General features: G+C 49.3%; 1 protein-coding gene across 1 annotated transcript in view; it reads right to left on the reverse strand.

The window, feature by feature from the left end:
* Positions 1–19724, reverse strand: part of LOC102492922 (integrin alpha-9) — a 198560-nt gene that overhangs the window by 137063 nt on the left and 41773 nt on the right. Inside the window, exons 5-6 of the mRNA XM_027776804.1 lie at positions 6143–6210; positions 5949–6018 (exon numbers count right to left, since the gene is read on the reverse strand). Coding sequence (XP_027632605.1) covers positions 5949–6018; positions 6143–6210 — 138 coding nt within the window. The remainder of the gene's footprint in view (positions 1–5948; positions 6019–6142; positions 6211–19724) is intronic.

A 19724-nucleotide genomic window follows, 5' to 3' on the forward strand; every position in this document is an offset into this window, starting at 1 on the left:
CGGGTCCAGGACGCGAACCGCCGTCGACTACGTGGGAGTCCAGTGACATAGCCATTACGCTAACTGCTGGTCCCGCTACGTCCTTTTCTGATGGTTTAGATTAATCCGGGATAAAAGCTGAGAACTGTCTACGGTATGCTCGCATCCCCTCTCAAACATCACAGAGAAGACGAAGTAACCCGTCTCCTCCAAAACCTTCCAGAGCAGTCACTCTGGTCTGTCTCCTCTTGGTGCTCACACCCTCTCCTTCGGTCCAGACTAGTTCAAATAAGGCCAAGCTTGCGACCTTCAAGGCCGTGGGTGGCGGGTGGAGACTGTGTCTTCCTGGAAACCCCTCGCGTTGGCTCTGTCCCTTCACTGTGGGTGATGCTGGCGTCCTTTTCAGTGGTGTTCTTGAGTGTCAGGAAAACATGGTCAACGCTTAGCCCTCCTATCGCCCGGGGACAGCTGATGAAGCTTCACCACTGACAGTCACCACCATCTAAGTCACACTTGCAAAATCCCATGCATCACCGCTGCAGGCCTCTTCCCTGTTAGCAGGATCGCCACGGGCCCAGGGCACTGGGGTCTACCTGAAACAAGCTGCAGGCTTTTCACCGTGCACTCCAGCTGGGCATGAGCCAGAGGGCAGAAGGATGCTCAGAATCTGCAACGGAGGGCCGTGCTCAGCAAACTCCCATGTGGGTGTCTCGGGTTCCCACGTGGTAGCTGAGCAACCGCAGGGTGGGCCCAGGTCTTCCGTCATGGCTTCGGAGTATCTATCACCTCTGTTATCCTACTCTACAAAAGTAAACAACATTCCCAGGAAATTCTCTCATCCTCGCTGATGGGCTAAGACTCATGTGGTCTCCATAACTCAGAGCTTTGATAACCTCAGGGTCACTGACCTGCAGGTCAAGCTGGCACCTTCGGCCAAAATATTTGGGGCAACATGGCCACCTCTGAAAGGCCACAGAAGGAACTCCAGCTTAGAAAGCGGCTCTCTGCCCTGTCAGGGACCAGACTGGCTCCCAGCAAAGGAGAACCCAAGTGGTGGGGTCAGCAGGAGGGCAGAGGAGGGGTGCAGTGCCTGCGTGACCCCCTCGACCACGTTTCCTGCTCAGCTGGAAACAGCTGACATTCCAGAAACGAGGGAGCCAGCGAGTTCAAAGACCTCCTGTTTAAGGAGGCCAAAGCCTGGGAACCGAAGCAGAGGCCAAAGCCTCAGCTGGCCAGGAGACAGCGGGCCGGGGTCAGCGGACGGAGTGGCGGGGGGCGGGGCAGTAAAAACCCACTCACCACCACCTGCCACTCTGTACACAATGTCCCCACTTAGGTTTGCTCGGAGCCCAGCCAGCAAACACTGCGGTCCCCTCGGGCTGCGGATCCCAGACGCTGGAGTTTCAAGGGGTCCTCGCCTCCGTCTGGTCACCTGGGCTTGCACACCACCTGGTCTCACCTCCTCTGCCTTTCCTGCTCCTCCAACCAAGCCCTCCTTCCACCTGGCCCAACACCCTAGTCTTCCCCAACCTGCCGGCTGGTGGGATCGTACAGATACACCCCTTCCCAGAAGCTTTTCTCTCCTTTAGTCCATCAACAACTCCTCCTTTTCTTCTTTTTTGGCAGAGGACACATGTCCTTGTAGAGAGAGGGGGAAAGCACCCCCCAATGGGGCCATAATCCCTTCTTCATTTCTCTCTCACTGGGCACCACACACATGCCCAGATTGTTTTCATCTGAAGCCAGGACTCAGGCCACACAGGGCTGGCCCATGGGATCTAGCTCCTTAATCAACTGTGGTGGTTATAAAGGCGCTGGACTCCCACATGACCGACCACAGTTTGAATCCTGTACCCGGTGGCTTACTTTCTCACTTTCCCCTCGCTCTGATCAAACTGGAAAACAACAACAACAATAATAAAGTTAAATAAACTAATTCTTTTTTTTTTAAAGGTATGCTTTTAAATGAGTAGCTGTATTATGGGAAAAATATGCATGGATTTCAAATTATTCTGCACCAAAATAATTTGGATTTTAATTACATTTTACCAAAATGTTTTTAAGTCCTTTCCTATGTAAAAATAAATTTTAGAAGGACTAAATATACAACCCTTTTAAAAAGCCTATTAGAAGAGAAGAGGACATTTTCATAGTCTTAGGAAGGGGATGATCTTCCTAAGAGAGAGAGAGAATGCAAAAAGAAAAAGACTGACAGATTTCACCAAATTTGAATGGTTAATGCCACTACAATACAGAAATCACAAGCAAACTTAAAAGACAAAAAACTGATGAAAAACATTTATGTTTATATAAAACAAGTGAGAAATTAATGCTAAAAATACATAAAAAGTTCCTTAAAAAAAATCAGTAAAACAAAACCAGAATGATGAACTAAGAACAAAAACAGGCAAGCATCAGAAAAATACAAATGGCCCAATATTAGAAAAGCAACGCAGGTAACCAGATAAAGGGGCGTGAAAGCAAACTACTTTTTATGTGTGTTTATCTCATGAGAAAAAGACGGACACCCCAAAGGATTTCACCATGCCATAATCCTTCCCAGCCTCCACCAACCCAGATCATGGGTGATGTGAGATTATCACATGTGTGTTCCCGTCAGTCTGGGATCCAAAACAGGGCCTCCCATGTGGCTCTGGCATGGAGCAGTGACGCCCCACTGCCTGTGCCACACCTGGGCCCTAATATTTTTTTTTTTTTTTAAAGATTTGAGCCATAGGGCCTAAGTACTCATATGAGAGAAAGAGACACAGAGAAGAAAAGTGAGAAATCACCCCCCGGAGGAAAGGGGTTGCCACACTGTAATCCCCTCCCCTCCATTCTTCTCCTGGGATTTGGGGCATGCACACACATGCACTCAGCGTGCGTTTTAAGCCATCAGATCAAGGATTCAAATCATGGTAGGCCATGTGAGAATCCAGAACCTTCGTCATCACACCGGCTGCTGGAATCTTTTAACTGTAAGAATTTTAAGTGTTGGTGATAATATAGGGACAGATCCCACTAGGACGAGTATCGACTGATAAGCATTTTTGGAGTGCACTGTGCAATGTGGTCCGGCAACTCCTCCTCCTGCAGAAATGCGTGCACGCTCACCAGGGCAATGCTGCCAGGAGGAACTCGGCAAGTTCTAGCAGCAGCTGAGAGTCACTGAGGCCAGAACCAGTGGTCCGGGGAGAAAGTTCAGGTAACATGTGACGTAGAGAGCCGAAGGCCCCTGGATTTTACGACAAGTGAGATGGGAAGACAATGGAAGATGCTGAGCAAAGGCGTGTACACCATATTTCTGTAGAAGATGGCTCTGGCTGCGGTGGGGCCTGGCCTACTGGGAGGCAGGAGTGGATGCAGGAGGATGGGAGGGTTCTGCAGTGGGCAGCCGCCATACCATGGTGGCTTATATCCCAGAGGGAGTGGCCCAGAGTGTGGACAGACATGCCCGTCTCTGTGGTATGTTCTGAGGGCCCAGAAGTGGGACTTCCAACGACATGGATGTGAAGGACGGAAGTAAGAAAATCATCTTAACTTTGGGCCTCGATGGGTAAGACAGTGGCAGTACGATTCTTGTGCAGTGGGCAGCCGCCATACCATGGTGGCTTATATCCCAGAGGGAGTGGCCCAGAGTGTGGACAGACATGCCCGTCTCTGTGGTATGTTCTGAGGGCCCAGAAGTGGGACTTCCAACGACATGGATGTGAAGGACGGAAGTAAGAAAATCATCTTAACTTTGGGCCTCGATGGGTAAGACAGTGGCAGTACGATTCTTGAGGCCCAGCGTGGACCTCTGTGTAGACTGTCATAAAAAAGATGCTCAAATGAGTGGACATAATTATTGAAGGTGGGGGACAGGGTTTGAGAGGGCAGCACCTTTTATTTGTTGGTTCTGAAATAAAACATAATCAAATTTCAGAGTATCATTTCTTCGTTGCTTTCTGGATCGGACACTATACTGCCAACTTGTAGTTTCTCTTTGAAGCTAAACAGCAGGTTCTGAAATCAGAGTGGACAGTTTCCGCTCCTGACTCAGGAAGCTTCTGCACCCAGAGAACGCTATTCCTCTTTTCTCCACCCTCAATACTGTGTGCCCCTCCAGCACTCTGCTTCCCATTACATGGAAGATTAAAATCCAAACTGAGTCTTGGCCATGGGCAACCTCAGAGTCAGGCCCACGGGATAAGACACAGAGTTTAGATTTCAATCTTCCGTATAACGAGAAGCCTCAGAGGCAGAACGACCAGCTGGACTGGGAAAGATTCCTCAGGTTAGTGTATGAAAAACCGCATGATCAATAGTGGATGCAGGGGCTGGCCCTGTGGCCTGATGGTTAAGGAACTGGGTCCCACATAGCTGACCACGGTTAGAACTGCTGCCCTGGAGGACCAGCCGGTGGTGTGGTGGTTAGGGGTGCTGGACTCCCACATGTCTGACTGCAGTTCAAGTCCCGGACCTGGTGGCTTGCTTTCTCACTTCCCCTCTCTCTCTCTGATCAAACTGGAAAACAATAATAAATAAAGCTAAATTTTAAAAATTCTTAGAAAAAACAATTCCTACCATGGTAATTTGAAAAACACACCGGGTATATATGCATGCATGCTCAAAATCCCAACAGGGTGGAGAAAGAGAGGGAAGGGGCTGCAGTCCATTAGAGTGCTTTCTTCCTCTCTCCCTCTGTGTCTCCATCTCCCTGGTGAGTCCATGCACCTTCTGATAATTAAAAAAAAAAAAAAAAAATAGACAGGGGTTGGCAAGTGGTGAGGTGGTAAAGCACTGGCCAACCATGGATTGGGTCCCGAACCTGGCAGCTTGCTTTCTCATTCTCCCTGTCTCTCTCTGATCAAAATCGAAGAATAACCATCATAAATTAAAAAAAAAACAAACCATTAAAAATCAATCTTTCCAAAAAAGGAATAGACAAAGGCTGCAGCGAGAAAATTTTCTACAACTAGATGATGATGGCTGTGAGTGTACTAAAGACCATTAAACGGCATACCTTAAACTGGTTAAAATGGTGAATGTTATGTTCTGTACATTTTTATCACAACAGCAACAAAAAAAGGACCTAGGGACGCCGTTTTGAGGCCAGTGTATCTCCAGGCGATGACGGTAACTTTTCTAGCAGCACGGTGAGGACAGTGGAGGGGATGCTGCTGATAAATATCGGTTGTCATATTTGGAATATGTCCGGAAGCGAGAACAACAGGACTGCACAGGAACTGGAAGTGTTACGTCTTCCCTTTCCCCCGAGCGACCGAATGGGCTACGGTACCCCCTACGGAGCCTTGCGTGGACGTGTGCATGTAACAGGCCGTCGTTACGTGTTTGAGAAATGAGGAGCTGAATGGGGCAGCCAACTGACAGTAGGTGAGAAGTACGTAAGAAAGCAGTCCCCAGGAATGTGCTACTCGCGAGGTCACGTTGCTACTGCACAAGCGGGGACACGGTCCTTCAGGACTGCGGAAAGGAAAGGGGTGCATGTAAAACCAAGCCTCGGCCCAGCCCAGAGTGTGGGGGTTCAGGCAGCTGGACCCCACATGGCCAGCGTGGTTGTCTGAGTCTTGGAACTGGAAGCTTGAGCAATAAACCAGGTGCATGCGCGCGCATGCCCAAAATCCCGAGAGGAGGGCGAGGTGGAGAAGAGACTAAGGCGTGACCATGTCCATGCGGGGAGGATGAAGGCTCACTTTCCCTTTACCTCTCTCTCTCTCTTTCTGGCGAGCATATGAGATCTCTGGGAAAACACACAACACTCAAGACTCTCCACTAAAGCGAGAAGGACGTGAGGTGGTGATGGGCACCCAGCCATCGTACCGTCAGCACCAGCAATGACGTGGACCTTGACTTCATGGCGTCTCACCTGCACCCCCTTTAGTCAGCTCCTTCCCCGGGTCTCAGACTCGAGTGACTCCTATAGAAATCATGGTGTCCTCCAAATACGCCAGCCCACCCTCTCCTACCCAGGGGTCTCCGGCCAGCTGGTGCCCCCCAGCAGGCCCCAATCGCCTTCTCTGACGTGAAGACCAGAACCTACTCATCCACAGCTCAAGAAGCTGAGATACCAGAAGTCCCACCTCGAGGCTGACCGGGTCACAGCCAGCAAGGAAACGGATGGCAGCGAGAGGCCAGCCGTGCACGGGCGGCCGATACCCACCTCGGTGAAGAAGCCTGCTATGCCCGCCTGGCAGGAGCCGTGTTCCTCTCCGTACTTCTTCTTATACTCTAGAGGCAGGGGGAGAGAAGCAGACCACAGCCATGTCAGTGTGCAGAGCCAGTCCAGCCAGGCAGCCACTGCCCCGAGAGCCGCGTGGGCTGGGCCCAGGGATGCCATCCAGACTGGGGCACCAGAGGAAAGCCTCGGGGATCCTTCCGACCTCAGGAATCCAGGCTCCAGTGCCATCAGGTAGCGCAGCTGCCCGGTGCCCCGGCGGGCTTCCGCTCGGGCTGAGGGAGAGGCCTGGCAGCCGCAGTCATTACGTGGGAGGCCGGTGACAAGTACTCCATTTGTTCCAGAAAGGACGGAGCCCCCAGTAGGCCCAAGGGGCTGAAACCTGAGCCCGACAGGGATCCATGTGGCTCTCCCAGCGTGGAGTCCCCTGGAAGGAGCCTAAACCTCCCAAAGACTCAGGACAGCTGGAGGCAATCTGTTTCCTGCCGCCCACCCCGGGCTCCAGGATGAGGGGCTCCCCATGTGTGACCCCGTGACTGGTGGTGCAGTCACCTACATGCCGCGCCCCTGTCCCTCTCCTGCGAGGGGGACAAAACTAAGAGATTCTCCTCCTCGCCGTTTCCTCAGCTCCCAACACTCCTACCCACCAAATGGGGGCATTCTATTGCTGCTGTTTTAATTTTAAATTGACGAGAGAAAAAGGGAACTTCCGATGAGTGTTTAACGTGTTCAGGCTCTGTCTAGACATCGTCTCATTGATTCCCTTCCCCCTGGGGAACCCATTTCCCAGTTGTGAACATTTAAGACTGAGGCTCAGAGAGGTTAAGTGAATTGTCCAAGGTCGCACAGCTAGGAAATGGCAAAGTCAGGATTCCACCCAGGCTTACACTTAGAAACTCACATTCTGTCCTGAAGCCTCAGGCTTTGCAAAGTGAGTGATTACACAATATCCAGGGAAGGGACCGGCTGTTTGAAATCATTTCATGAGTAAATACAAGGAGGCAGAGCGTGTTCAGCTCAGGTGACTCAAATGAATCACACGTGAAACTGACACTTTTGGACACTAGTTGCCTGGCTGCTTCCGGGCACCCTCAGGCTGGAGCTACCCCTGGGCTCCTGGCAGTCTCTAGGACCATGGAAAGCAGGATAATTATTTTGGGAACACAAAATAAATAATACAAAGTAACAATGAAGCTGTGATTGCAACACAGTGCCACTTCCTGCAGCTCTGAGTGTCTGCTGCAGGCCAAGGAAGAAAAGGACCCTGGGGAGAGGCGGGAGTAACTCAGTTCCTAACAATACTCACCTGCAGAGTCTAGTAACAGTTTCCAGTAAGTGGCCATTAACCAGCTGCTAAATTGTAACAGAAAGTCAAGTGAGTTACTCCTCTGCCATGTGAGTGAAATTAGTTCCTCCCGCCTCGTCCTGTTGTTTTAAGGACTCCAAGACTTGACAGAAGGCAACCGAGGGACCAACGCAACTCACTGTTCCCTGCAGGAAGCACCAGATCCGGCCCAGGCTCCAGGCTGCAAAGGGGAAGCCCTTAAGCTCCCCACCTCAGCAGGCACAGAGGCACCCTCCGTAGGCCAGGCCCCACCTCCCAGAGCTGGAACTGCCCCACCAGGGGACTCAGGCCTGGGACACCATGAAAGCAAGCAGCATCCTGCTGGCTTTGTCATGTTTGAAACCCCGGAGTCTCTACCTGGCTTCTCAGGATGCTCTGAGCAACATATCAAATAATTATTATTACCTAATCTTGTTCATATTACATTGGATCACAGGTATCTTTACAGTGTATTACATTTCTTTTTCCAGAAGAAATACCATGCATATCAGTCCACGACAAAGACATTACTATCCACATCATTATCAAATAGCTTTTCATCATGTTTTTTCCAGATTATTTTATTCTTTTTTTTTTTGAGAGGTTTTTGCTATAGGATACGTGTGCTCACCAGAAAGAGACAGAGACACAGAAAGCAAGAAAACACCCCCCAGGGGGGATGGCCACGCTGCAATCCCTTCTCCTCCATTCTCCTCTCAGGATCTTGGGCACGCACGCACATGTGCCCGGCATGAGTTTAAGCCACCGGGTCCGGGACTCGAACCGCAGTCGGCTACGTGGGAGTTCAGCAACAAAGCCATTACACTAACTGCTGGTCCCTAGTCTCATTATTTTTCTAAACATTCAATCATTACATATCAATTGGCTTGTATAACGAATTTACTCAGTATGAATTACTTCTCAGACCAACCCAGTTGAGAATACTATACACGTTATCAACAGGTAATAAGCCATTTCTGCGTCCCACTAAATGTCATGCCTCTCTATTTGTTCTCTTGCCATCCTTCTCTCAAAAATGTCTGGAAGTCTTGTCATTAACTTCTTGGAAGTGGAATAGGATCCAGTCGGGATCCACCCCCTTCCTACCCCATACCCACTACACAACTGGGAGCCAACTATGGGGCCTGGTGACTTTAATCTAGGAAGGCTCGAGTAGGGTCACTGGATTCGACAGCTTCACATTCCAAGCCTTCCACGGCCTTCCAGACCCCCCACCCCCAGCCCCTCTGTCCAGGTGACCTGGCAGGTAAAGGTAAATGCTCTCTTCTTGTCACAAAGAATGTGTGTTCAGCACTGAGGTGATTCAACACAAAGAGAAGCTTATTCATCTCCATGTCCCGAAGGCCAGCCCAGGGCCACGAGCCTCTGTGCTTAATGACGTGTGTCCTGCTACCAAGTCCCTGAACTCTACAGCCTGCTGCCCTAGCGACCTTCATCCTTCCTGTCCCCAACCTTCCAGCCTTGTGCTCTCTCTCATCCTCCCAGGCTCCCTGAATGCCGACCCACACTGCTTACAAAGGGGTTGTGGGTCCTCGGTACCAGGAATCCTGGGCATTAGACCTGGTGCCATCACAAGCCCAGAGGCCTAGGGACACTGGTGAGTGTGACGGGAGTGGGACGAGGACGACCCCCCCCCCAGGCTGGATCTGTCTGGGCTCTTCAAACCTGAGATTGGCTCCACCCACCTTGGGCAACGCCATCTCCTGCTGGACAGCAGGGGAAGCTGGACCGAATACGCAGAGGCAGTTCTTGGGTCGCTGCTCACCCCTGGCAGGACCTTTCTCCGTGCTTGAAGACCTGGGAGGACTGGCTCAGTCACAGATGGGGCAGCCTACCCCAGAAGTCCAGGCCTCCTCGGCTGCAGCAGCATGGAGTTGCTGTCCTGCCCTCTTCGTGCAAAGCCTTCTCCTAAAAGCCGAAGCCCTCTGAAGAACTGCGTGAGCAGCCTCCGCAGAAAGGCTTATCAACCATGCCTGTGGCTTACAGCTGCCCAGAACCTGTGTTCCATGCCCAGTCTGCTTTTCCCCGGGGGAAAGAAGCCCACGCATGGGCCAGGCTGCTGGACAGTGAGTAATCCAGACCAGGGGAGAAAGGGTCTTGAAGCACTCCACGACAAGCACAGGTTGACACAGCAGGGAAACTGACCCCTGGGTGCTGCTGTGGCCGTCAGGGCACGGGCCTGGCTCCAGGCACTTTGTGGGACAACGCAGACACCGGCCATAGGCACCCTTCACTGCTCTTGGTCTTTTGTTATTTCTACAAGGTAGGGACACCACCATCTGAACCTAATTCCTCTACTATGTATTTGTTTATTTGCCAAAGGGCAGAAGTGCTCATGAGACAAAAAGAGAAAGAGAAGGAGAGGGAGGAAGCACCTCCCTCCTCCCCAAGTGGGGCATGGGCATGCTGCAATCCCTTCTCCACTTCTCTTTAGGCACGCACGCACGCACATCTGCATGTTTTTCAGGCCACTGGGGCCACCTGGAATCCAGTTCCCTTAGCCTCTAGGCCATGGGCTAGCCCAAACTCATTCTTTCTTTAAAAACAAAACAAAACAGGGACCAGCAGTTAGTGTAATGGCTATGTCGCTAGATTCCCATGTAGTCAACCGTGGCTCACGTCCCGAACCCAGTGACTTAAAACTCACGCCGGATGCGTGCCTGCCCAAGATCCCGAGAGGAGAATGGAGGAGAAGGGTTTGTGGTGTGGCCATCCCCCCTCGGGGGTGATTTCTCACTTTCTGTCTGGTGAGCGCACGCGCCCTATAGCAAAAACCTCTTCAAAACAAAAACCTAAAAAGCAAAGAAAAAAGTTATAGAAAACAGGTTTTCTCCCTAATCCACCTTTCAAATATCTGTATGTAGGCCTTTTCCCCCATATTCATATAATAAAAATAATTTTTTAAAAACTTAAAAACCTGGGAACCAAGCAGGTGGCATGGTGGTTAAAGCGCTGGACACTTCCACATGGCTGACCATGGTTTGGGTGCTGGACCTGGGAGCTTGTTTTCTCACTTTCCCTCTCTCTCGGTGTTTCTCTCTCTGGTCAAAAATTAAAATGAATGAATAAATTAATTAATTAAAAAAAAAACCCAACTCATAAACCTGATCTTGCTTGCCTCAGCCTGGGACAGCCGGACAAGCTACACCACAAAGCTGTGAGAAGGGAGGGGGTGCAGAAAGGGATAAGGGGCTGCCCCAACAAGGCGGGGTCACACGCCCTCACTCCATTGAGAAGTCCAGGAAGTGCAGGGTGGAGGGCCCCGGGGTGGGGCAGGAGTGACCTCCATTCTCCTGTGTGCCCAGGAAAGACTTTTCCTGCACAAACATGAAGGCTGTGGGGCCCGGCAGCTGGCTGCTCCGTCTGCTCAGCCTCTGGATGCCCCAAGGACGAGGCTGGGTGTGACAGCAGTTCACAGATGCCACAACAAATCCAACGCTGGTAAATCTGGGGACACTGACTCTGGGCAGCGAAAGAGGGAGCTGAACAAGGGGACCAAAAAAGCGCTGGCAGGAACTGGGCACAGTTGGAGCGCTCCGTCTGCTGAGGGTGGGTTTGAGCTGCTTGACCTGCTCACACACTTTAAGCAAGTCGTTGGGACCAGCAGTTGGCATAATGGCTATGTTGCTGGACTCCCATGTAGTCAACCATGGTTCAAGTCCCAGACCCGGTGACTTAAACTCACACCGGGCACGTGTGTGTGCGTGCCCAAGATCTCAAGAGGAAGATGGAGAAGGGATTGCAGAGTGGCCATCCCCCCTGGGGGGTGATTTCTCACTTTGTCTCTCTGCCTCTCTCTGTCTTTCTGGCGAGCGCACGGACCCTATAGCAAAAACCTCTCCTTAAAGAAAAAAATAAATAAATTAAGCAAGTCATATGGCTCCTCCACTCTAAAAATGGTAGCACTTCCCTTGGGTTAGCTGCTGGTTTTATTAAACCCCATTGAAATAGAAGGCAATTCAGAGAGGAAAAAATACTGGTTTCCAAATGTTCCCCTTCCATAACTCAATCCATGCGTGGAGCCTACACTAATGATTGTTAATTCATTCGAGAAGGGGACTGACATGTGGGGTCACTTCCTACATCCTTCCCAACACACTGGGATAAAGCCATCTTACGGACAGGGTAAGATTTGCATAACATACGTTCTTCCCGATAATCTCTCTTATTACCCACCTGAGAAAGTTTCACCTTTCACAGCTGGTTTTTTTTGGGGGGAGAGGTTTTTGCTATAGGGTACATGCCCTTGCCGGAAAGAGAGAGAGAGAGAGAGAGAGAGAGAGAGAGACAGAAAACGAGAAATAGCCTCCCAGGGGAGATGGCCACGCTGCAATCCCTTCTCCTCCCTTTCCTCTCAGGATCTTGGGCACGCACACACAAGCACCCGGCGTTGAGTTTAAGTCACTGGGTCCAGGACTCAAACTATGGTCGACAACATGGGAGTCCAATGACATAGCCATTATGCTAACTGTTGGTCCCCACAGCTGGTTCTTTAACACACTGATTTTACAATGATTTTCCCATAGTTCTGAGCTTAGCTATGAAAATAAAATATCAGAGAAAAAACTGCTTCCTTCCATTATTTCTGGATTTCGCCCAAGAGAGGGAAATCTAAATAATGGCTCATTAAACAACTTATGAGATAATGCATGTGGGAAGACAACCAGCTCTCCAGTAATAAAATGGGCATTTAAGTACACAAAACTAGCTTCTCCACCAGCAGATGAATGGATACAATGAAATGTTCAACCTTGAAAAGGAGGGAAATTCTAACATGTTACAACAGAGCTATGCCTTGACGTTACGCTATGTGAACCGAGACAATGACAGAGGACATGCTGCAGAGTCCACTTGGATGAGGGGGTGGGGGTCTTCAACATGTTCATGGAAATACACAGGATGAAGAAGCTAGGCATGGATGGCCCATGCAAAATAACAATTTACATCAAAATAAACTCTTACTTTAATTCTAGCTATCCATGAACATTGTAAATTCCCCTAGCATGGGGGCCCCAGAAAAGTCAAATGCTTAGAGATAGACAGACTCTTTTCTGGAGGAGGTTCAGGGAATGAGGAGCTGGTGAAGAATAAAGTTTCCATTTGAGAGAATGAAAAAGTTCTAGAGGTGATGGGGATGGTTCCCACGACAATATAAAGGGACTTAATGCCACAGAACTGTACAGTTAAAAATTGTTTAAGTGGAACATTTTGTTATTTTTTTTTTTTACAACAATAAGAAAAAAGTAATAGGGCTGGGCTGTAGCCTAGTGGTTAAGGGAGCTGGATCTCACATCACTGACTGTGGTTTGAATCCTACCCTGGGTGGCTTGAAAAAAGCAGGCCAGGTACTTATGCATGGATGCCAAAATCCTGATAGAGAGAAATGGAGAAGGGACTGTGGGGTGATCATGCCCACTGGGAGGGGCACTTTCTCCATCTCTCTTTGTCTCTGTCTCTGTCTTTCTCTGGTGAGTGCATGTGCCTGGTGTCAATTTTAAAAATACATTTAAAAAGAAAAAAAAAAGGTTTTCTGACCTTTATGAATAATTCCTTCCCCCCAGAATTTAGCAACCCATTTTGCTGACTCCCCACACCTCAGAAGCAGAAGCAAGCAACCCTACAGACATGTTGTGACATACATATGTTCACCTTCTGTCCACTGTGTCACGTCTTATCCCTCCAGAACGAGGAACCTGAACACAGAGCAGCCACATTCCAGTGAGAACCCAGCTCGGGATTGAGTAGAATTCAATTTTGTGTCCAAAGCTAAAAGACCCCTGAAACAGCTAAACCATGGACAAACTGCTATCCAGCTATTAAAGCCAAATGTCTGGAATAAGAGAGACCAGGACACAATGCAGATCAGCCGTCTGCCTACATTTTTATTAGGCTAAGGGGCCACCTCTGCCCCATGTTCCTGCTGGGACTTGTCTACACTGTATCTAAAAATTGCAATACTACGCCATGGCTTAAAATGTCTATACTAGACTAAACATTAGTAAACAAGAACTATGACATTGAAAAATAGATTCTTCTCTGCAATGGGTCACAGCACCCCAGTAGTCTCAAAGAAAACCAACATCCCCAACAGAACAAGTAGCTACAAAAAAAACCTACTGTGAACTTAGGGGCCTGCAGCCCCTCCTCTGCTTCCTAAGCCTGGGACCTGCATCGATCTCCCTGAGCCTCAGCTTACACACTTGTATAACAGGGATAAGAACATGTCTCACAAAACGATGTGATCACTCAGTAAGATCACAGAAACAAAGTACCTTGCACAACACCGGGCACCTGATAGGTGCTTTATGTTTGGTGAATCTAAATCGGTGAGTTTCTCTCTGAGGAACAAAATTCAAGACAGCCATCACATAGATAAGCAATTCGAGGTGCGGAGATGCATGAAACTTGCACACCAGTGAGGAAAATACTAGAAGATGCAGTTTCAATGGTCAATAGTTTTACACACACATGGAAGCACATTTGCAGTATAGAATATATTTGTGTTCAAGATAAAAATGTTTGGCTCCAAAAGGCAAGCTTGATGGAGCTCCCAAAGCCCCAGAGAGCCACTTCGGAGACCTCTGGCCTCCTCCTTTTGTCCCTGTCTGTCCCCTTGGGCTAATCTCTCGCTCTCTCCCTCTCATTAGGGCCTTAACTCTCCATAATGCAGAACAGCATCCTCTTTTTTTATTTGCTGTGTTTACTTAAATGAGATAATGTTTATAAAAAGCTCTTTGGAAACCATAAAATCCTATGTAAATGTAGAGGTCTTTATTTAATCAAAATTTATGGGGCTTGTTCTTGCATTTTTAAATAGATCAACTTAGCCTTTTATGGCTCTCTCCAAAACAAAACAAAATCACAACACGAGAAAACAAAACCTCAATTGCTTTTCATTTCTAAATGCGTCTTGATTGATTCCTATCCCCTGTGGAGTCACAGCCTCCCACATTAGGAGGCGGAAAAGACAGCTTCACATTTGAACGAGCGAGCTATTCCCTTCCCGAGAAATGACCAGTCTTGAGAAATGCAAAAAGCATCTGAGGACTAAAACGCCGGCCATTCCCTGATAAGGAGAGGACAGAACTCTCTGAAATCAGTGGAACAACTTTAAAACCCAGTACAATCGGATCAATTCAGACCCCAGCGTTTCTGAATTTAATAGCATTTAAACCTGGCCGGAGTTGAACTCGAGATCATCTTCAGGAAAAAGGGAGGAGAGCTTACTGAGCAAATAAATGGGTTGTCGGAAAGTCACGGTGCATTTTTGCATAGAAAAATATGCCATGACTCTTCTGGTGACCCACTACATTGTGAAATAGGATCTTCAAAAGTAGTTAGTCTTTCCAAGAGCTCACAGAATCGTTTTTGTAATACCCACATTTTCTTTAGTTTATTTTACTTACTTCTTTCACAAGCAGGAGAGATGGAAGCAGATAGCTCCCCAATAGGGTCTGAATGCCACAATCTCCCTCAGCCTCAGGTTCAGCCACCGCTGAATCACGGGCACACGCATGCCCTGTGTACTCAGGGACGTGACCCTGAGACCCTCCCGTGTGGGTCAGCCCCGCAGTGTACCACGTTCGGCCACCGTACCACCACCCAGCCCCAGTGACATCCAGTTTTCTACCCTTTAGCCTCTGCTCACCAAAGCAGAATCTATCAGGCATCTGCTGAGAATGTTTAAGAATGGGGTGGCCCCATGGCCTGGTAGTTAAGGATGCTGGATCTCACCTGGCCAACCGAGCGATCTGAATCCAGGCCCCAGCAGCTTCAAAAATACCCTGGGTTCATGTGTGTGCGTGCCCAAAATCCTGACAGGGATGGAGAATGGAGGAGAAGGGATTGTGGCATGACCACGCTCCACTGGGGATTTGAAGGGAGGTGGTTTCCTCCCTCTCCCTCTGTCTGTCTTGCTCTAGTAAGCCTACACACCCTCTGGCCAAAAAAAAAAGAAAAAGAAAAGAAAAGAAAAGAAAAGAAAGTGTCCCTGGACTATTACTTGAAAGTTATTTAGAAAAATCATGTTTTTAAATTGAAGGATATGAGCAGTCACTCTAAGCTGGGTACTGTGTTAGGTACTCTATACCTCAAATACCTCTTAAATGGGTACTAGGCGCCCTGTTTTACAGATAAGGGCACAAGGAACTTGTCATCACTCATCGAGTCAGAAAGCAGGAGCATATAGGTTCAATCATAAAAGCGAGTGAGTCATGGACCAGCAGTTAGCGTAATGGCTATGTCCCTGGACTCCCATGTAGCCAACCGTGGTTCACATCCCAGACCCAGTGGCTGAAACTCACGCCGGGCGCGTGTGCGTACGTGCCCAAGATCCCGAGAGGAGAATGGAGGAGAAGGGATTGCGGCGTGGCCATCCCCCCTGGGGGGTGATTTCTCGCTTTCTGTCTCTCTGTCTCTGTCTTTCTGACCAGAGCATGCGCCTTATAGCAAAAACCTCTACCAAAAAAAAGAAAAAACAAAAAAAAAGTGAGTCATAAAGCCAGATTCTGAAAGTCAGATCCAATATGACACGATGGTGCCATAATTGCTTTTTTTTTTTTTTCTTTGTAGGTTTTTGCCATTTGGCGTGCACTCACCAGACACAGAGAGTGAGTGAGAGGGACAGTGAGAAACCACCCCCGGAGGGAGAGGGTCAGGGAGGGGATGGCCACTCTGCAATCCCTTCTCCTCCATTCGCTCTCAGGATTTCGGGTACACTCGCACATCATGATTTTCAAGCCCCAGGTCCGGGACTCAAACTGCGGTCGGCCACGTGGAAGCCCAGCACCTTAGCTACTACGCCACCAGCTGGACCCCATCATTGCCTTCCATCGTATTTCTTTCCCAATGCGTTCTCTTTAAATACTTTTTGTTCGTTTGGTGAGCTGTTCCCAATTTCTTTCATTCTTGTGAGGTTTCTCTGTCACAATAAAAAGATGACTTATTTACAGTCTCCCTCCGGCCAAACTTCACCTTCTTGACTCAGTGGGCTCAAGGACAAAGGGTGAAAGAAATCTCTGTGCCTGATGTTATCACATGTCCTGCCTTAGCGTCTGGGAGTCCTAAAATAGCACAGCGTGGCTAATAGCAACTAACGTTTTACAGCGCTTGCTCTTTAATTTACGAAGAGCTTCCCCATATGTCATCCTTACCGAAGCTCTTGTTTGCGCTCATGCTCTGATAAAAACCAAACAACATCTGCTAGCAATAATGCTGTTTTGGTATCATACAAACACAAGCTAAGCTGTCTGACTGAAGGTATGCTACATGAGTGTCTTTTATTTTCTATCCTAAATCCATTTTCACTTCCTTCTACGTTTTCTGGTTCCAGCAGGATATTCTGGTAGCCTTTCCCACTCAACCAGAAACAGGAAGCACCTGAGAAACCGTGAGAAAAATATCCTTGGGCTGACCCAAAAACCATTTTTTTTTTTTTTTGGGAGAGATTTTTGCTATAGGGCGCGTGCGCTCACCAGAAAGACAGAGACATAGAGACAGAAAGCGAGAAATCACCCCCCAGGGGGGATGGCCACACCACAATCCCTTCTCCTCCATTCTCTTCTCAGGATCTTGGGCACGCACACACACACGCCCGGCATGAGTTTTAAGCTACCGGGTCCGGGACGCGAACCGCAGTCGACTACGTGGGAGTCCAGCGACATAGTCATTATGCTAACTGCTGGTTCCCCCAGAGACCAATTTTTTAAGAACCCAAAAGCCTGAGACATTCTGGGAACAGCAGATGGCGAAATGGCTATGTTGCTGGGCTCCCATCTAGTCGACTGCGGTTCTAGTCCCAGACCCGGCGGCTTAAACTTACACCGTGTGTGTGTGTGTGCGTGCCCAAGATCCTGAGAAGAGAATGGAGGAGAAGGGATTGTGGCATGGCCATCCCCCCTGGGGGGTGATTTCTTGCTTTCTATCTCTCTGTCCTTCGGGCAAGCGCACATGCCGTATATGGAAAACCTCTCTCAAAAAAAAAAAAAAAAAAAAGGCTTGAGACATTCTGGAAAGATGCCCATCCTCTTAGAGGGTTTCCATAACCAAACCAACCTTCCACCACTCTGAAGAGAGCATGCTGGCCTCCTGCAGAGCAGTGGCGGCCTATCTGAGCACTTCCACCGGAGTTCTCCCCTGAGCTCCTCACAATAACCCTAGAGGCAAAGGCAAAGGCAGTGGGGGCTCTACAGTGTCTACACCCACTGAGAGGTTGAGCAACAGGCCTGAGGCCACAAGGCAGAGCGTGGAAGAGCCGGCCTCCCGCAAGCCTCCCATAGCCCTTCTCTGGTCCTTCCACAACTGCACCCACAGGCCACAATCCCCCTCCTCCCTGGACCTGTGCTCACCACCCTGACCCCTGGCATTTCCCACCTTCCCTCTCTCCCAAGGCCTTGAGAGGCTACAGACTAAACAGGCTTCAGATTTTCCAGTCATAAAACAAAAAAATCCTGCCTTAACGCCACCTTCCACTGGATGCAGCTGGAGCCCTTGGGAAGAGGGACCTCATAGGACGTGTAGCTTCAGGGAGTCCTCTCCCACACAGCCCTCCACACTTCTTTTCAAAAGATTTTATTTAACTTTATTATTATTACTATTTTCCAGTATGGTCCTAGAGAAAAAGAGGAGGGAGGGAGAGAGAGAAAGTGAGAAAGCAAGCCACAAGTTTCCGAACTTGAACCAGGTCAGCCAAGTGGAAGCCCAGCGCCTTTAACCACCACGCCACCTGCCAGCTCCACCTCCCCACTTTCAAAGCACTGTGCCCCCTCTCCACTTTCCCCTGCAGATGGGGAGCTTCTTCATAGCTGGGACTGCTGCCATCTGGGTTTTGTCTGTCTGGTGCCTAACCGGTACTTGGTAAGATTAAGTGGGTCCTGTTCCTGGCGTACAAGTTCGTCATCCTAGAGTGCTCAGCAGACACCTAGCCTATCGGAGCGTCCCTCAGCTACTCGCGTCACATACAAGCATAGGGTCTGGAAGCAGACATACGCCAGACACTGCTCCGAGAGCTTCCAGGTATTCATTCACTCCATCCTCGGCGTGGCCCCTTGAGGTTGGTCAGGCGCACAGAACCACCTCGTCAGAGGTCACCCTGCTAATTGGAGGAAGTGGCAGAGTTCACGGCCACGTCAAGTCCGGTGCTCTGGGTTCAGTGCCGTGTTCCAGCCTCCCTGCTACTTTGCCTCTCCATTGTGTGGCGTGTGAACAACAGAATGGAAAGAAAAACTCAGACTTGGGCAAGCCACACTACCTCCCAGGCCTCCAGGAAGACAGGAGGACCTGGGCTAGGTGGTATCGGAAAGATCCTGCCAAACCCTAAAATACTTCCATTGTCCTTAAACATCATGCGATCCCTCACCTGGAACAGAGAGCTGAGGTCACTGAGATTTTCTATATGACGAGGAAACAATGGTTGCCTTGAGGACCAAAGCTGGTTTTGTTTCTACCACAAGATAGGGAGGTGGAGATCCCTAGAGCCAACATAGCACAGGCGAGAGCCCTCTAACTGTAGGCTGCCTCCTTCCTCCCTCAACCTGCCAAGTCAGTCTTCTAGAGAAATCTGAGCATCTACAACCCCTTCCCTTACAGGACCAAGAACAGAAACTTTCTGTTCAGTTCCCCATTTTTCTAAGGAGCTGCTCTTAGACCCTAAAACTCCCCACCCACCCTTCTTCTTCCTTCCTGGGCCATGAATGAGCTGAGATATGGAACCGTGTTGCCCAAGGGCAACAAGGACTGGGTAGGGGCACAACCGCTTTGCTAATTTCTTCAAGGCTCTATATGGTCAAAGAACAATGAATGCAAACAAGTGTGAATGTATCCCACAGTCCCGGTTACCTGAGGAATCTGGGCTCTTTGAATGAGCCCTATATTAGTCAGCTATTACTGCGTAACAACCATGAAAATTTCATGCCAATACCAAGCACTAATTTCTCACTCACAGAACTACAGATTGGCTGGGGTTTGGCCGATATAGTTGGGCTCTAGCTCTAGGTTCATTTCGGGTCTGTCCACTCATTTGTCCTCTGGGACCAGTAAGCTACATGGAACATGTATGACCAGAAGCACTGAGAAGAGCAGATGGAAGCACAGGATGCCTGGTGCAGACCAGGCTCGAGCTCACCCTTTAACATGAATGAATGAGGGACAAGTGGAGCAGACCTGAATGAACCTGCTACCCAGCCCTGCTGCTGCCTTCTTTGGCTCACGTGGCCTTCCACATTC

The sequence above is a fragment of the Tupaia chinensis genome, unplaced genomic scaffold (assembly GCF_000334495.1).
Source record: "Tupaia chinensis unplaced genomic scaffold, TupChi_1.0 Scaffold138098_1, whole genome shotgun sequence".
In the NCBI taxonomy this organism is placed as follows: domain Eukaryota; kingdom Metazoa; phylum Chordata; class Mammalia; order Scandentia; family Tupaiidae; genus Tupaia; species Tupaia belangeri.